The sequence below is a fragment of the Lycorma delicatula genome, chromosome 10 (assembly GCF_047948215.1).
Source record: "Lycorma delicatula isolate Av1 chromosome 10, ASM4794821v1, whole genome shotgun sequence".
In the NCBI taxonomy this organism is placed as follows: domain Eukaryota; kingdom Metazoa; phylum Arthropoda; class Insecta; order Hemiptera; family Fulgoridae; genus Lycorma; species Lycorma delicatula.
In genome coordinates, this window is record NC_134464.1 from 66,120,343 (window position 1) to 66,134,108 (window position 13,766).

General features: G+C 29.0%; 1 protein-coding gene across 2 annotated transcripts in view; it reads left to right on the forward strand.

The window, feature by feature from the left end:
- Positions 1 to 5,988: 5,988 nt before the first annotated feature.
- Positions 5,989 to 13,766, forward strand: part of Fas2 (neural cell adhesion molecule fasciclin 2) — a 108,744-nt gene continuing 100,966 nt past the window's right edge. For both annotated transcript variants that reach the window (XM_075377617.1, XM_075377618.1), the window contains exons 1-3: positions 5,989 to 6,166; positions 8,299 to 8,456; positions 12,286 to 12,551. In XM_075377617.1, coding sequence (XP_075233732.1) covers positions 5,991 to 6,166; positions 8,299 to 8,456; positions 12,286 to 12,551 — 600 coding nt within the window. In that variant the 5' untranslated portion in view covers positions 5,989 to 5,990. The remainder of the gene's footprint in view (positions 6,167 to 8,298; positions 8,457 to 12,285; positions 12,552 to 13,766) is intronic.

A 13,766-nucleotide genomic window follows, 5' to 3' on the forward strand; every position in this document is an offset into this window, starting at 1 on the left:
GTGAAGAATACAATGGGAAACATGACATAGAATGATTAGTTATTTTAGTTATTCTAAATACGACTTGATTATCCTGTTTATAGGAAGTGATTTGTGTCTAATGTTTGACATCTAAAATTGGTTGATTATTTAAAAATATATTTTGCTAAAACTGTATCTGTAATATGTTAATAAAAAAAAAAATAGCTATCTTACACTGATCGAATAAGATCAGAATCGTTGACAAATCTCGGTTTTCTTTTTAACATCATTCTTGATAGTGGTATTGATTAGAGATGATTCAGAAGATATAAACTACTTCAATTATTGGAGATGAAAGAAATTCTTCCAAGATTTTTAAGGAAATTATTAAAAAATAATTTCTCATTGAATTAAATTAAAAAATTATAAACTTATTTCTACTTCATTTATCTTTTCTATATCTTATTCAGTTAGCTTATAGAATTCAAGTAAACAGACTGCGGTTACAAGTGTTCAGGTGGCCGAATCACAAGCATCTCCTGTAAATTCTGAATCATATAAAAGAAACTATGCCATATTATGTTCAGTAACCATGTGGTATTATATTTTAGTTTATTATATATATTTTAAATTTAAGTAAATTAAGACATTTTATTTGAATTTTTTAAGAGTTAAATTTCACTAATATCTTTTGATTAAATTTCTATAATAATAAACAAATAATAAATTCAATTCAGTTTTTGTCATCTGATTGTGAGAAATCGTACTGTCATTTTTAAGAGATACAACTTGAAGCACAATTTTGTTTTCTATTGAACTATCAAATTCCGAATAATTTGTTTCAGTAGTATCCATTAGATATGTAATACAGTTTTTCCATTCTTTCTGACCTGTTTTATCGATGACTTATATGCATAAATTTTTAACATCATGTATTTTCAAAGCAGTATTTTCTGACGCTACATAACTTTCGATTTGTCCCTAAATTAACTCGATGAGTTGAGTGCACAGTGATAGGGAGGTAATTGAAGGATGGTTTTGCCACTAGATCTTGTTAACTCATCAATTTTATGTACGTTAAAATTACTTTTAATACGCGAAACCCTTTGTAATAACCGGACCATAAGTTGATTTCTTCAAAAATCACTCCTTTTGAACTAAGCCACATTTTGATATCATTCTTTTTTTAAGACACTGCTCTATAAGGGGTGTTGTACAAGACAGTTACTGAATTATCTCCCAGAGAAACTATAATTAATTATACGTTGACTAATATGAGTAATGATTGTTGTGTTATATATAGATATGACCGTATTGTGAATATGCACTGATGAATATTGTGAATATGCACAAGGGACATGATTCGGCAGAATCATGATGAAATCACTAACACAAATGCAATGTTTGTTCTTCATTCTAAAGGCTAACTGAATACGGTATATAATTTATAATAAAACTGATTTCGAATTTGGGAGTTCTAATATTCAAATCCTAGTAAAGGCAGTTACTTTTATATATGGAGTTGAATACTAGATCAAGGATATCGATGTTCTTTGGTGGTTGGGTTTCAATTAACCACACATTTCAGGAATGGTCAACCTTAGACTGTAGAAGACTGCACTTTCATTTACATTGATACATATGATCCTCATTCATCCTCTGAAGAATAACCTTACGGGATGGTTCCAGAGGCTAAACAGAAAAAGAAAGAGAGTATATTATTTATAGCTATAATGTTAAATCTTGTAATGAATTGTCTTAGCATAAAAAAAAAAAAAATTTGCAGTTTAGAAGCATTTTTTAAATTTTTCTACAAATTTCTTTCTTTTTTTTTAATTTTCCACAAAAGTCAAAATTTTGTTTATTTAATGGTTATGTGTTCTATATGATTTTCTTGAAGCATGTCCAATGTAGTATGCAAACTTACTTTAGCGGATGAATTGGGTGGTGGTGTGTGATGGGGTAATGGCTTACTGCTTATCGTGATTTTAGGCAGCTGCTTTTGTAATTGTTTGGTTTGTCAAGCCAAGCTGGCTCTTGAGTAGTTACTTTGGATGCATTAAGTGTTTATTTTAGGATAATTGGGTAAACACTACAAACAAGTACTTGCTAAGCTGCCAGAGTCATTCTACAAATGAGAAAATTAAAAATGAGAAATTTAAAATTAAAAATTAAAATTGATGCAAATTTATATATAAGTACAGAGAAAAATATTTAAAAACACAAAAAAAAACTGATTTTATGGTTTAGTTACAGTACATGAAAAGTTTAGTAATGTTAATAATAAACACATTGCATCTGAGCAAATTTTTAGGTATGCTTATTTGTGATTAAACTTTACAATTTTTTATAAATTTATATTAATTAATAGAAAAAAAGCAAGTTAAATCATCTAAATTAATGTTGTTATGAATACTACAAGAAATAATTAGATATTTTTAATTAGTATAGAAGATTGTTATACTTTACTGTTTGGCCACGTATTATTTATAATACAGAGAACTAAAAGATATGCAGCCCTAAATTTTAAAACATAATTGGGAAGGGAAATTCAGTTTTTTGCCCGTGGGAGTTTTTGTTCTAGTAACAGGTGACCTTGTATTAAATGAGTAGCACATGAAAGCCAAGCAATCCCTCTTTGATGACAATTTCATTGTTAAAAAGTTATTTTAAATTGCAGTTACTCTTAAAATGTCAGAAAGACTTAAGAGTATATTTCCTGAAATCATGGATGCCTAATACATAAATGACATTACTTGTCGCTCGGTTTAGAGAAACTGGTAGTGTGGATAAATGTAAACTGCCCAAATGAATGTAAACAGTCTGGCTGACCTATAGATTTAAGTGATGCATCCTTGGAAAGTATCCGCATATCCTTGCTACATAGACCAAGAAAGTCAATACAAAAACTGTCACCAAATCGGAATGTATTAGGGAAGTGTTTGCAGAGCCACAAAGAAGCTGAAATTCCATTCGTATTGTATTCTCATTGTGAATGAGGTTCGAAAACCTGATAGCGGAAAAAGACTGTGTTACTGTTAATGGTTTTTCCACTTTATTAGCAGCAGTGTTTGGGTATTGGATTATGCTTTCTATTCTGATGAAGCATGGTTTCACCTAAGTGGCGCTACGTAAATAGCCAGAACGACAGACACTGGAGTTCAGAAAACCCTCACATTTTCCATTAGACCTCGTTACATTCACAGAAAGTTGTATATCTTTTGGCTCAATGTGTCCTTTATTATATGATATACATAATCAAATTATATTTTAAGAGAAAATTGTTTGCTGTTTAGTAATAATTAGTGAAGTTTAAGTAATGCATTCTACATTATGTAATTTTCCAATAGAAAATATCCATTTTTACTAAAATAAAAAAGCTTTTTATAAATCACACAAACTGAGATGACTGCAGCATCTACATTTTTCACTTAAATTTATTCAAATCAAAATGAAAATTTGGTGCACGATTAATGTAAAATAGGAATTTTGTATCAATTATTTTGTACATTCAAAATGATAGTAAAAACTACTTTTTAAAAAAATATTTTATGATTTTTAGATAACATGTGATGATAGTTTTGTTACATTATTTATTTTTTATTGAACTCAAAATACTGCTTACATTCCCTTAACTACTAAATTTGGTTAGGTCATGAGTACAATATTTACAACATTTTGTATAGTTTTAATTGATGTTTGTCATCTGTATGTTTCATATCAATTTAATTTATTAAAAATGAGTTGTAACGTAATTTTTACTTAATTTAGAGTGGTTTTTTTTGGCTTGTATTTGCATATTTTTGATATAAGAATATCTTAAATAAATCTTAAATTTATTCCAATCATTTTGCAAACAACTATCATGATTGATTTGTAACATATTTGATTTTAAAAATATTTTTAATATTAACTTTATGTTTGAAATTGAGATGAAGTGCAAAATTTAATTACTGAAATTTAATTAATTTAGAATCCTAGTTTAGTATGCATTTTATATTAATTTTGAACAAAAGAGGCAAATGGCAGTGGCATTTTAAATAAAATAAAATGAAACTATCTGATGTTCAAGTAGGCTCCACTGACATTAAATCAACTGTTTTAAAAGCATTTTCATTGATATTAGTTACTTTTGTTTTCTATTCATCCATTTGAAATATTTATTGCAGAAGGGGCTGCATGTAACATGATTTTTATTTTCTAAAGATGAAAAAACAAAGATATCAAATCAAAATTCATCCTTGATCTTTAAAATAATATGGTAAAAAATTGTTTTAGCATTGCACATTTTTATAAGTGGATTGATCAGTTTAAATCAGACAAAATAAATGTCACCAACTTTCATTTTGTTGGAAAATTAGAGGAAGTTTTAACTGATGATTTGCAATATCACATTAATGCTCTTAATCTACAAGAAGTGATGCTAATAGTCAAAATGATTTTGGGAAATTTGTAGTGGGAGTATCGGTCACTGTCCATTCCATTATCCATGATATGTTAAGTTACACAATATGTGTTCAAGGTAAGTTTCAATACAGTTGACTGAAAATCAAAAATAAAACTGAATTCACTTTTGTACAAAACTAAATTATGGTTTTTAGCAAAAGGTAATGCATTTTTAGATCGCTTAATAATGTGTAGTGAAACTTGTTTTGTTTTTTTTTTTGAGCCATACTTGAATGTAAAAGTATGTAATGGAGTTACATACTCCAAGTTTGCCTGCTTTAAAATATTCACAACATTCTTATCAGCCGGAAGAACAGTATTTTGGTCGCATAAAGGACCAATTAATTAATTCAGTTATTTGGAAGAACGATGTACAATCAGCAGGGAGTATTGCGACATGGTAGAAAATAAGATGAAACCTCCAACGAGGAGGAAATTTCCCGATTTCTGAATTATAACACCCACCCCCATACTGGTAAAAAAAAAAAAAACAGAAAATTATTCAAAAGTTGGGTTAGGAGTTGTTGGCACATTTACCTCACAGTTTCAATCTAGGCATCAGCAACCTTTTTTATTTGGCCCTCTTAAAAGAGAATTTGTATAGCAAAAGTACTATAATATTGAACAGATCAAGGATGAAGAACAAGAATATCTTGGATACTGAGGTGAACAATTCTTTACTATTGAAGTAAGAAAGCTCACAAAAAGATGGGAGAAGTACCTAAATGTAGCCTAGGATTATGTTAAAAGTAGCACTAGTTTCATTATCATTGAATGAATAATAATTTTTTTACAGTTCACTCACTCACTCACTCACTCACTGAAGATAAACGTATTAAAACTCTTATTATACATACAAGTTTAAAGAAAATTATAATGCAATTCTTCCTTTATTTTTTAAATGATATAGTATTTTTTTTTGTCTGCTGTATTTCATTTTTGTTGTCAAAAATAGAGTAAAATGTTTTATAAAAATTTTAAAAGCTTTCTTTGTGACTTCAGTTTTTTTTTCTTTTATAAAAATCTGATGCGGATACCACATGACTTCCTTGTACGCCTATTAAATTACATATACACACATGAACATACACACATGCACATATGAACGTACAAACATCACACCGAAACTAGTCAAGATGAATTCAGGGACGGTGAAAAGGGACATTTCCGTTGAAATCTGAAAACTGAAATTATTTGTGATCACAATACTTCTTTTACTACATACAAGTAAAAATGTAATAAATTATATAATTTTTCTTAAAGGGAGTTTTTTCTTATTTTCACTTTTCCCTTGAAAAGTAAATTATATATTAGAATGTATATAATTATTCTAGTATATAATTAATCAATTATTTAATATAATTGATTAAATAAAATTTAAAATTAACAACTTGGCTGTAACTGAATGAGTTTCTATCACAAAATAAGGTATATTTTGTTCATGTAAGTATTATTTATTGCATTTACTATATTTGATTTTGCTTATAGAAATAATATTTATTTAATTTAATTAAATTTATTAAAATATTATAAGTAAAGTTGAACGTGCCTACTAATTTAGTTTGTGTATTTTTCCAGTATGGATGTCTCTGTCAAGTGCAGCAAAATTAAAGATAACGCCAGAAACAGCAATGTCAATTCAGGCAGTTGAAAAAGATTTTTTCTTAATATGTGAATTGGTTGGAGCTGATCCTAGTAGTATTACTGAGCTGCACTGGTTAACACCAGAAAATGAAAGAGTACCGGATGGAGAAGGATTGTAAGTATTATTTATAAATGTTAATTAAAGAAGTTATTTAACTAATATAGAAAACTATATTTATATTAACACAGTAGTGTTATTAAACATACATAATATGTGATATATTTTCTCGGAAGATTGTCAAGATTGCTACTTCTTCCTATATATTTTTATTTGGAAATGATGTATTGGTGAATTCATGTTTTAATAACTGATGCTGGTAAAGAATTGCATAACTTCCCATGGGGTAGTGTAACGGAGAAAAGCGGGGGAATCTGTATATAATGCATTGCACCGCCAATGGCGGGCAGTGTCTTATGAATCTTCCCGGACATAATTATCTCGGCCCTGGAAACCCAATTGATAACGGGCCCCCGGTCGACATCGATGGATCAGATCGCGCTTGAGCACGACAGCAGATACGAGTCGCCCACAGAACATCATCATATACGTGCAGCTGATAGATGGGCGATCGGCGCTTTTGCTGGGGATTTCGCTAGGACTGGCAATTGGCACAGCCTTGTCGGTGCCGCAGGTCTTTCGATCAAGTACAGAGTGGAGTCTGTTACTGGAGTAATATATCCACATACGTCGGGAAGCCGGACAGCAGACGCGGAGATGGCTGATGGACTTCCACCCGCTAAGGTAGCCAGATCAGAAGCAGAGTCGTCGCACAACGCCGGCGCGTCAGGAACGGATTTCATTCACCATCCTGTTCCTAATTTCAAAAAGGGCAAGCTGCTGTTTAACCATCACCGCTTCATGTGGACCTGCAGTTACGAGTTCAAACATATGACCGACAAGGCGCAATGGACAGCGACTATAGCAGCGTCAGGAAAGACTCCGGCGAAGCCAGTGCAGTACAAATCCATCAGATTCATTACCACACCGCTAGCCTACGTTCCAGTGGACATCATCCCATGGTACCTGTCGAAAGCCGAATTCAAGAACCTGCCTATATCGTTGGAAGTGAAATTGGTGAAGTGCAGTGTTACACCTGTGGGGTTTAGATTGCCTTTTGTTACAAACAGTGCTCAGTTAAGTAACGCTAATAGCGAACAGTTTTTATTGTGTAATGTAGGTTACGGGCTGTGCAATAAATACCAAGGCGTAAATTGTAAGTACAGCTGTACGGTGGACAACCCTATGTTGCCCACTGAATTACATTTACATAATCCGTGCGATTAGGTGCCTAACTGGTACGGCAGCACGACTACCAGGTCTAGTATAGACTATTCCAGTATTCCCTGCTCGTTCGGTAATCAGATACCGTTGCAGCAATATTATGTACAACATTATTATAATGAGTCTGAGGAGGACACCTTACCTGAAATTATGAAAGATATACAGATCTATGTGTGGGAAATGGTACAAAAAAAAAAATGACTGATTTATATACAATTAAATGTCATTCAAAAATGATTTTGTAAAATTTTGTACAAAAATGATTAATTGTAAATTAATTTTATCATACTTAGTAAACTATCAATTGAAATAATGTTGCAATAATTACTTTAAGTTGTCATTGACCTTGATAATCCTTAACTTCCCTACCACTCTTCCTCATTTCTTGCTGTAAAATATTGCTTGCTACTTTCGATATAAATTTCAAGAAATATTTTCTGTAACTTCTTCCTTTCATTCAATTTATACCTTGTTTGTCTTCTAAAGTGATGGAGACTTTTTTTTAATGCACTTAAATTTTACCTCTTAATTGCCTTTATTTTTATAAGCCTTTATTATACAACCTGTTACAATTTTAGATTTAACCACTTGGATAATGGAGAGGACTTCTGTATAAATATCTCTGTGGTTTTTTTATATTGGCTCAAAAGTATTAAGCACTTTAGTTTCAAATGTTCAAATTTTTCACATTTGTTGTTTGTAGCTGATCTACTTTACATTAAAATTAGTCGAGTAGTAGTTTTTTATATTTTAACTTTGGAATGTTGAAAAATGAACTTTGAGTTAAAATAATTTTTTAATGGATAAAATCATCTGCAATTCTGTGATTTTTTATTTTCTTTTCTATTCTGTGCTCTTCACCGATTGCAACAACAAATGTTTAAATTTTCCTGTTTCATCCATTGTAAGTTTTCGTATTTTATTATGCAATGGTATTAATTGCTGCTTTTCTTTAATTCATTTAGTTTTAGAATGGGTATGAAATTATCAACCCAGTGGTGGCCTGAAAAGAAATTAGTATTAATGTTACCAGATTTAAAAGAGACCGGTGCTGGAAATTATACATGTACTGGATTGTATGGAACTGAAAGGTTATCGACATCTGTTACTCTTAAAACGTTTGGTAAGAATAAATTATAATTCTCTCTTTTTTAATTAAGTTTAAGTTGTACTTGTATTATTTCATTCCAAAAAAGAATCTTTTTAAATAATCTGGAAGGGTCTAGTTTTACTCTAAAGAAACAAAGCATGTATGTTTAGTCTAATGATGATGACATTAAGTGAGAAGCAGGTTTTAAGAGGAATATGTCACTGTGTTATAAAGAGTGGTGAAAAATTAATATTTTTGAAAAAATCTCATTTTAGAAGAAAATATTCATTCACTCAATTTGTTAAAATATGGCATGAACATTAAGTTTGTCTCAGAATTTTTATAAAATTAAACACAGATAAGGGAAATTTCAAATATATTTTTAACATTCAGAGTTAAAACAAAAATTGTGCTCAAAATTAAAAACAAAAATACCTGAGGAAAGGTGTAGAAAATATATGTAATTTTTGTTTCTATATGTTTTTTTTTTTTACATGATTAATTAGCAAGAAAATGATAAAATACCACTTACTTTTCTTCAGTTGAAGTGAAAATTAAAAAAAAAAGATTGAAAGTTTATTAGTTTCTATGTTTAGTACATCTTACCTTCATTTTTTTTATCACTTGTTTCAGAACCACTCCATTGTCAAAACTTATTGCACTCAATTTTGACAGTGGATTGATTCCGAATCATGTCAATAAGTGATAGAAAATTGAAGCTAAGAAAGGTAAGCAGTAGTAATCAGAAAAAAACTAATAGTGATGTTAGCAGAAAAAATAAGTAATTATGATCCTAACAGTTTTACTGGTCTTAATTTTTATTCTGGTAAACTTTTTGATAGAATGTAAAACAATTGAGAAAATTAATTGTAATGAACTCTTTTATTGAAGGGATACTATGTCCAAGAGTATTTTTTAAATCTATAATCTGTCATTCATTTATATATGTCGTTTTTTTGACGGCGACAGATTTATATTGGTGATTTCTAAGATAACCGACTAAATATATAAAATTGATAGAAAACATGTAATTTTTTTTTGTCAGAGAAATTTATTTGTGACAATGTTGTGGAATACAGATTATAAAATTATCATTAAAGTCTACATTCTCATTCAGACATTTTAATTTTCTTAGTCTAGAAACTACATATTCTCTACTGAGTAGAAGACCGTAGCTATGATGTTTTCCTTTACGACTGTTGTATTTATGGTTACTAAATTACAATAAATGTGCTTTAAATTTTAATAGTAATAATATTATTTTTAAGCCTTTTATTTATAAACCTTGTAGCTGCTATTGGTAGTCAAAAACTTGTTATTGGAAGTACATTAACCAAATATGCAGTTGATATCACATTGTAGTTTAGACTAATTTTTTATTTTCCTATAGTATGTATTCTATTTCTCATTTTAACATTTTTTATTCGATTTTTTTTATACCTGTGTAGATTGAGTTTTTCAAATATATAGATTTAAAAATAAAAATAAACCTGTGGTCAGATCAGTATTTCCATGAATTTGAATACATTTCAAGAGACTTATGTCCCTTTACATTTCCTATATCTTTCTTATTCAATTTAGACTGCCATACATGTGAAAATTGTGTTTTAAAAAGATATTTATGCATATAATAGAGAACAAATTAACAAGATGAAAAAAGGTTTTGTTATGATCTAAAAGAATTGTTAACCAAGATAAAAAAAACGTATGACTACTCTATGAAGTGAAAATGAAAATTAAGTAAAAATATAATTTTATTATCCAGTTAATTATATAGTGTAGTTTTATTTAATAATTTTATTCTTAAAATAATGCCATAACAATTAGTTTATGAATGTATATATTTAAATATTCTTTAACATGGTTTTTGCTGATATATTTTAATAATAAAAAACAATTAAAAGATTTTTTAACCACCTTACTAGCAAAAAAAAGATGTATTTTCCCAAGATCTTTTGGTTTTTTCAAACGATCATCAAAAATACTATACGTCAAAAATTAAAATGAGAAAAAAGTCCTGACTTAAAAGTGTCAAAACAGTATACTCAACAGTTTGAATGGTAACAGTAAATGTCAAAGAGTGTACTGTTGACACTGTTAACAGTCATGACTGTATTCTCATTTTAATTTTTGACTTATAATATTTTAAATCTCCTGATGATGGTTTGAAAACTGAAAGATTTTGAGACAATTCATCTTTTTTGCTCTTAAGGTGGTTAAAAAAATTTGTTATTATAATTTATATATATATTAGCAAAATTTTTTCATATGCGCTGTAATAGTTGAAACTTTTTTAACATAGAACAATTTAAAATAAAATAACAATTTTTAAAAGACTAAAAATTTTTAAAAGACGTAATTCAATGTAACTTATATTCAACTGAAGAGGTGGGATGCTGTGAAAATCGATTTATGGAAATTAATATGGTAAGTTTAACTTGCCTAGTTACTGTGTTTTGTCGGCCTCTGTGGCGTGAGCGGTAGCATCTCGGCCTTTCATCCGGAGGTCCCAGGTTCGAATCCTGGTCAGGCATGGCATTTTCACATGCTACAAAAAAAAATTGTCATTCATCTCATCCTCTGAAGTAATTCCTAACAATGGTCTTGGAGGTAAAAAAAAAAAAAAAAAAAAAAAAATGGTTTGGTGATTTATATTTCATATAATATTAAATATATATATGAATGTATGTATGGGTGAAAAGTTCTCCAGATCTGGATAAGAAAGTAACATTTTACTGGGTACGTTATGATTTATTTTTCAACATAGTCACCATTAAGGTCTATACTCTTAGCCCATTGTTCCATTAGAGCACTTATGCCAGTTCAGTACATCGATTTATCCAACTCCTTAACAAAACCATGTACGATGGCATTAACTTCATTATTGGTTGAAAATCTCTCCCCTTCAAGCCATTTTTTTAGGTTAAGGAACAAGTGATAGTCACTGGTAGTCAGATCAGTCACGTCAACCATCACAAATCGACGTAAAAATTCCTCTGGATTGCATTGAAAGAAATTGTGACAACCACTTGACAGGTTTTTTGACACTGTTTTTGGTTGGGTATGAAGATACATGCCACCCATTTAGCGCGTGGCTTGTTCATGCCCAAATATTCATGTAAAATATTGTGCATGCGTTGCCTTCATACTCTGCTAACATTCATAAATTGACCAAAATGATTTTATGCACTTTTTCTTTCATTTCTGGCTTAGTCATTTGAGAAGAGCATCTACTGCAAGGTCCGTTGCTAGTGCGTTTTCAATCCATTTTAAACTCTAATCCAGCATTTAATTGTATTTGATGGAGAACCTTGTCCCAATGTCGTATCAAACTCTTCTTTAATTTCCCTGCTTTATGCCCTTCAGAAAATAGTATTTAATTGCTACACAAATTTCCAGTTTTCCATTTTCCAAAAAACACTAATTGTCCAATTTGTTACTGTAAATAAATTCTAAGTGACTTAAGTAATGCAGTAACTTGAAACCCTTGTAGTAAACTAATGAAAAATAGAATCATGCAACACCGTCGAGAAATTAAACATACTAATGCTATTTCTCTTTAGCTTAAAACTTTTCATCTCACCTTCGTATATATAATATTAACATATTAATTAATATGTTTAAATTCAGCTTTTTATAGTTGGGACTGACTAAAAAAAAAGTTTATATTTAAAGAATATAAAATATTTACGTAAGGAAATCTTTTATCAATTTTACTTTTTAAAAAGAGTTCTATTTCTCTAGTTTTTATATTATATCTCCTATTAAGCAGTGTTTTTTGGTCTTTTAGTGTATTATATCATTTGTTAGACTAATTTTTAGCTCTTTCAATATGTAATTTTTTAAAAAATCTTTATTTTAGTTCCATTATCATGGCAAGATGCACCTGTAGAACAGTCTCCTACGTTAAATAAAGATTTTAAAGTAAAGTGTAAAGTAGTAGCAAATCCAGCTCCCTTCATTGACTGGCTTAAAAATGATGAAAAAATAGAAACAGATGACCATTATGTGATTGAAGCTGATGGTTTACTAATTAAAAATGCTCAGTTAGAAGATGATGGTACTTATACTTGTAGAGCTTACATTGCTGATATCGGCACCATGAGTAAAAGGAACATCAAAGTCGAGGTTAGTATTTAATTATAAAATTTGGTTTTACACAACGAATAATTTTGATAATTCCTTTCAAGTTTCCTGGACTTTTTTCTTATTAACAAGTGCCTCAGAGAAGTTAAAATCTTGCTTTTTTTTATTGTTTATTAAATATAGAAAAATGGGTTGTTAGATCATTTTTAGCACCCATAATTATGGATTGTGTAGACCTGTATTTAGAAAATGAAATATATTAAATTCTTCTGCTTTTATATTTACAAATGTGCAGTGTTTGCTAAAAAGAATGGTTATTTATTCTTAAAAAAAATAAGAATATCCACCTTTACCTAACTAGATAACAGAACTAATTTTATGTAACTTAACACAGTACTTTGACATAAAAGTAAAGGCATTATTATACTTTTGTTGCCATTTTAAATAGTTTGCTATACATTTTAGAAAATTTTTCCCTCCAATTTTTTTAAAATACAATTTTAACGAGTTTTTTTCACAGAGGCAATATTATTCTGTCAAAAAGTTTTATTAATACTAATTAGAAGTAATAAAAAAAATTTTTATCTCCATTACGTTACATTTACATAACTATGAACTAAAAATAATTTTCAGTAGTGACTTATGAAAAATATGAGTTATTTTTTAGTAATTTTTTGTGGTTAATGGATTTACCTTAATATTATTTCATGTGTTTGTATTTAATTAGTTACTATATGGTCTTTAAAAACAATGTATTTGTTATCTTATAATGTGTATTTATTATTTATCTTATATCTATATGATCAATTTATAATGTATTATTATGTTCTGATGGAATAAAGATTTATTTTTTGTAAGGCGGAACAGATTAAAATTAATCATAGAGCAGAGTTTAAAAATTTGTTTTATGCCAGCTTCTTTTTGTATGTTGGAATGATAGAATTTAAACTATACTTGTCAAACAAATATGTTTTACCATTTTGTTAAAAAATTCTTCTATCTGTAGTGAATTGCAGATAAATTCATATTAGCATCTTTTTCTAGATAAATTGAGTACATATTCCTTTGCCAATGCTGATGGAAATATTACAGTAAAACCTTTCACTAGAATACACTTTATTTTTAATTTTTTATTTTACTCATAATTATCTCTTTTTAAGATAGGTTTTAAAATTAGCAATAACTTATCAATTTAGATAGTTTTACTTTAAATTTTAAAGTTTAATTTAGATAAGTTTGATAACATAAATAACAGAT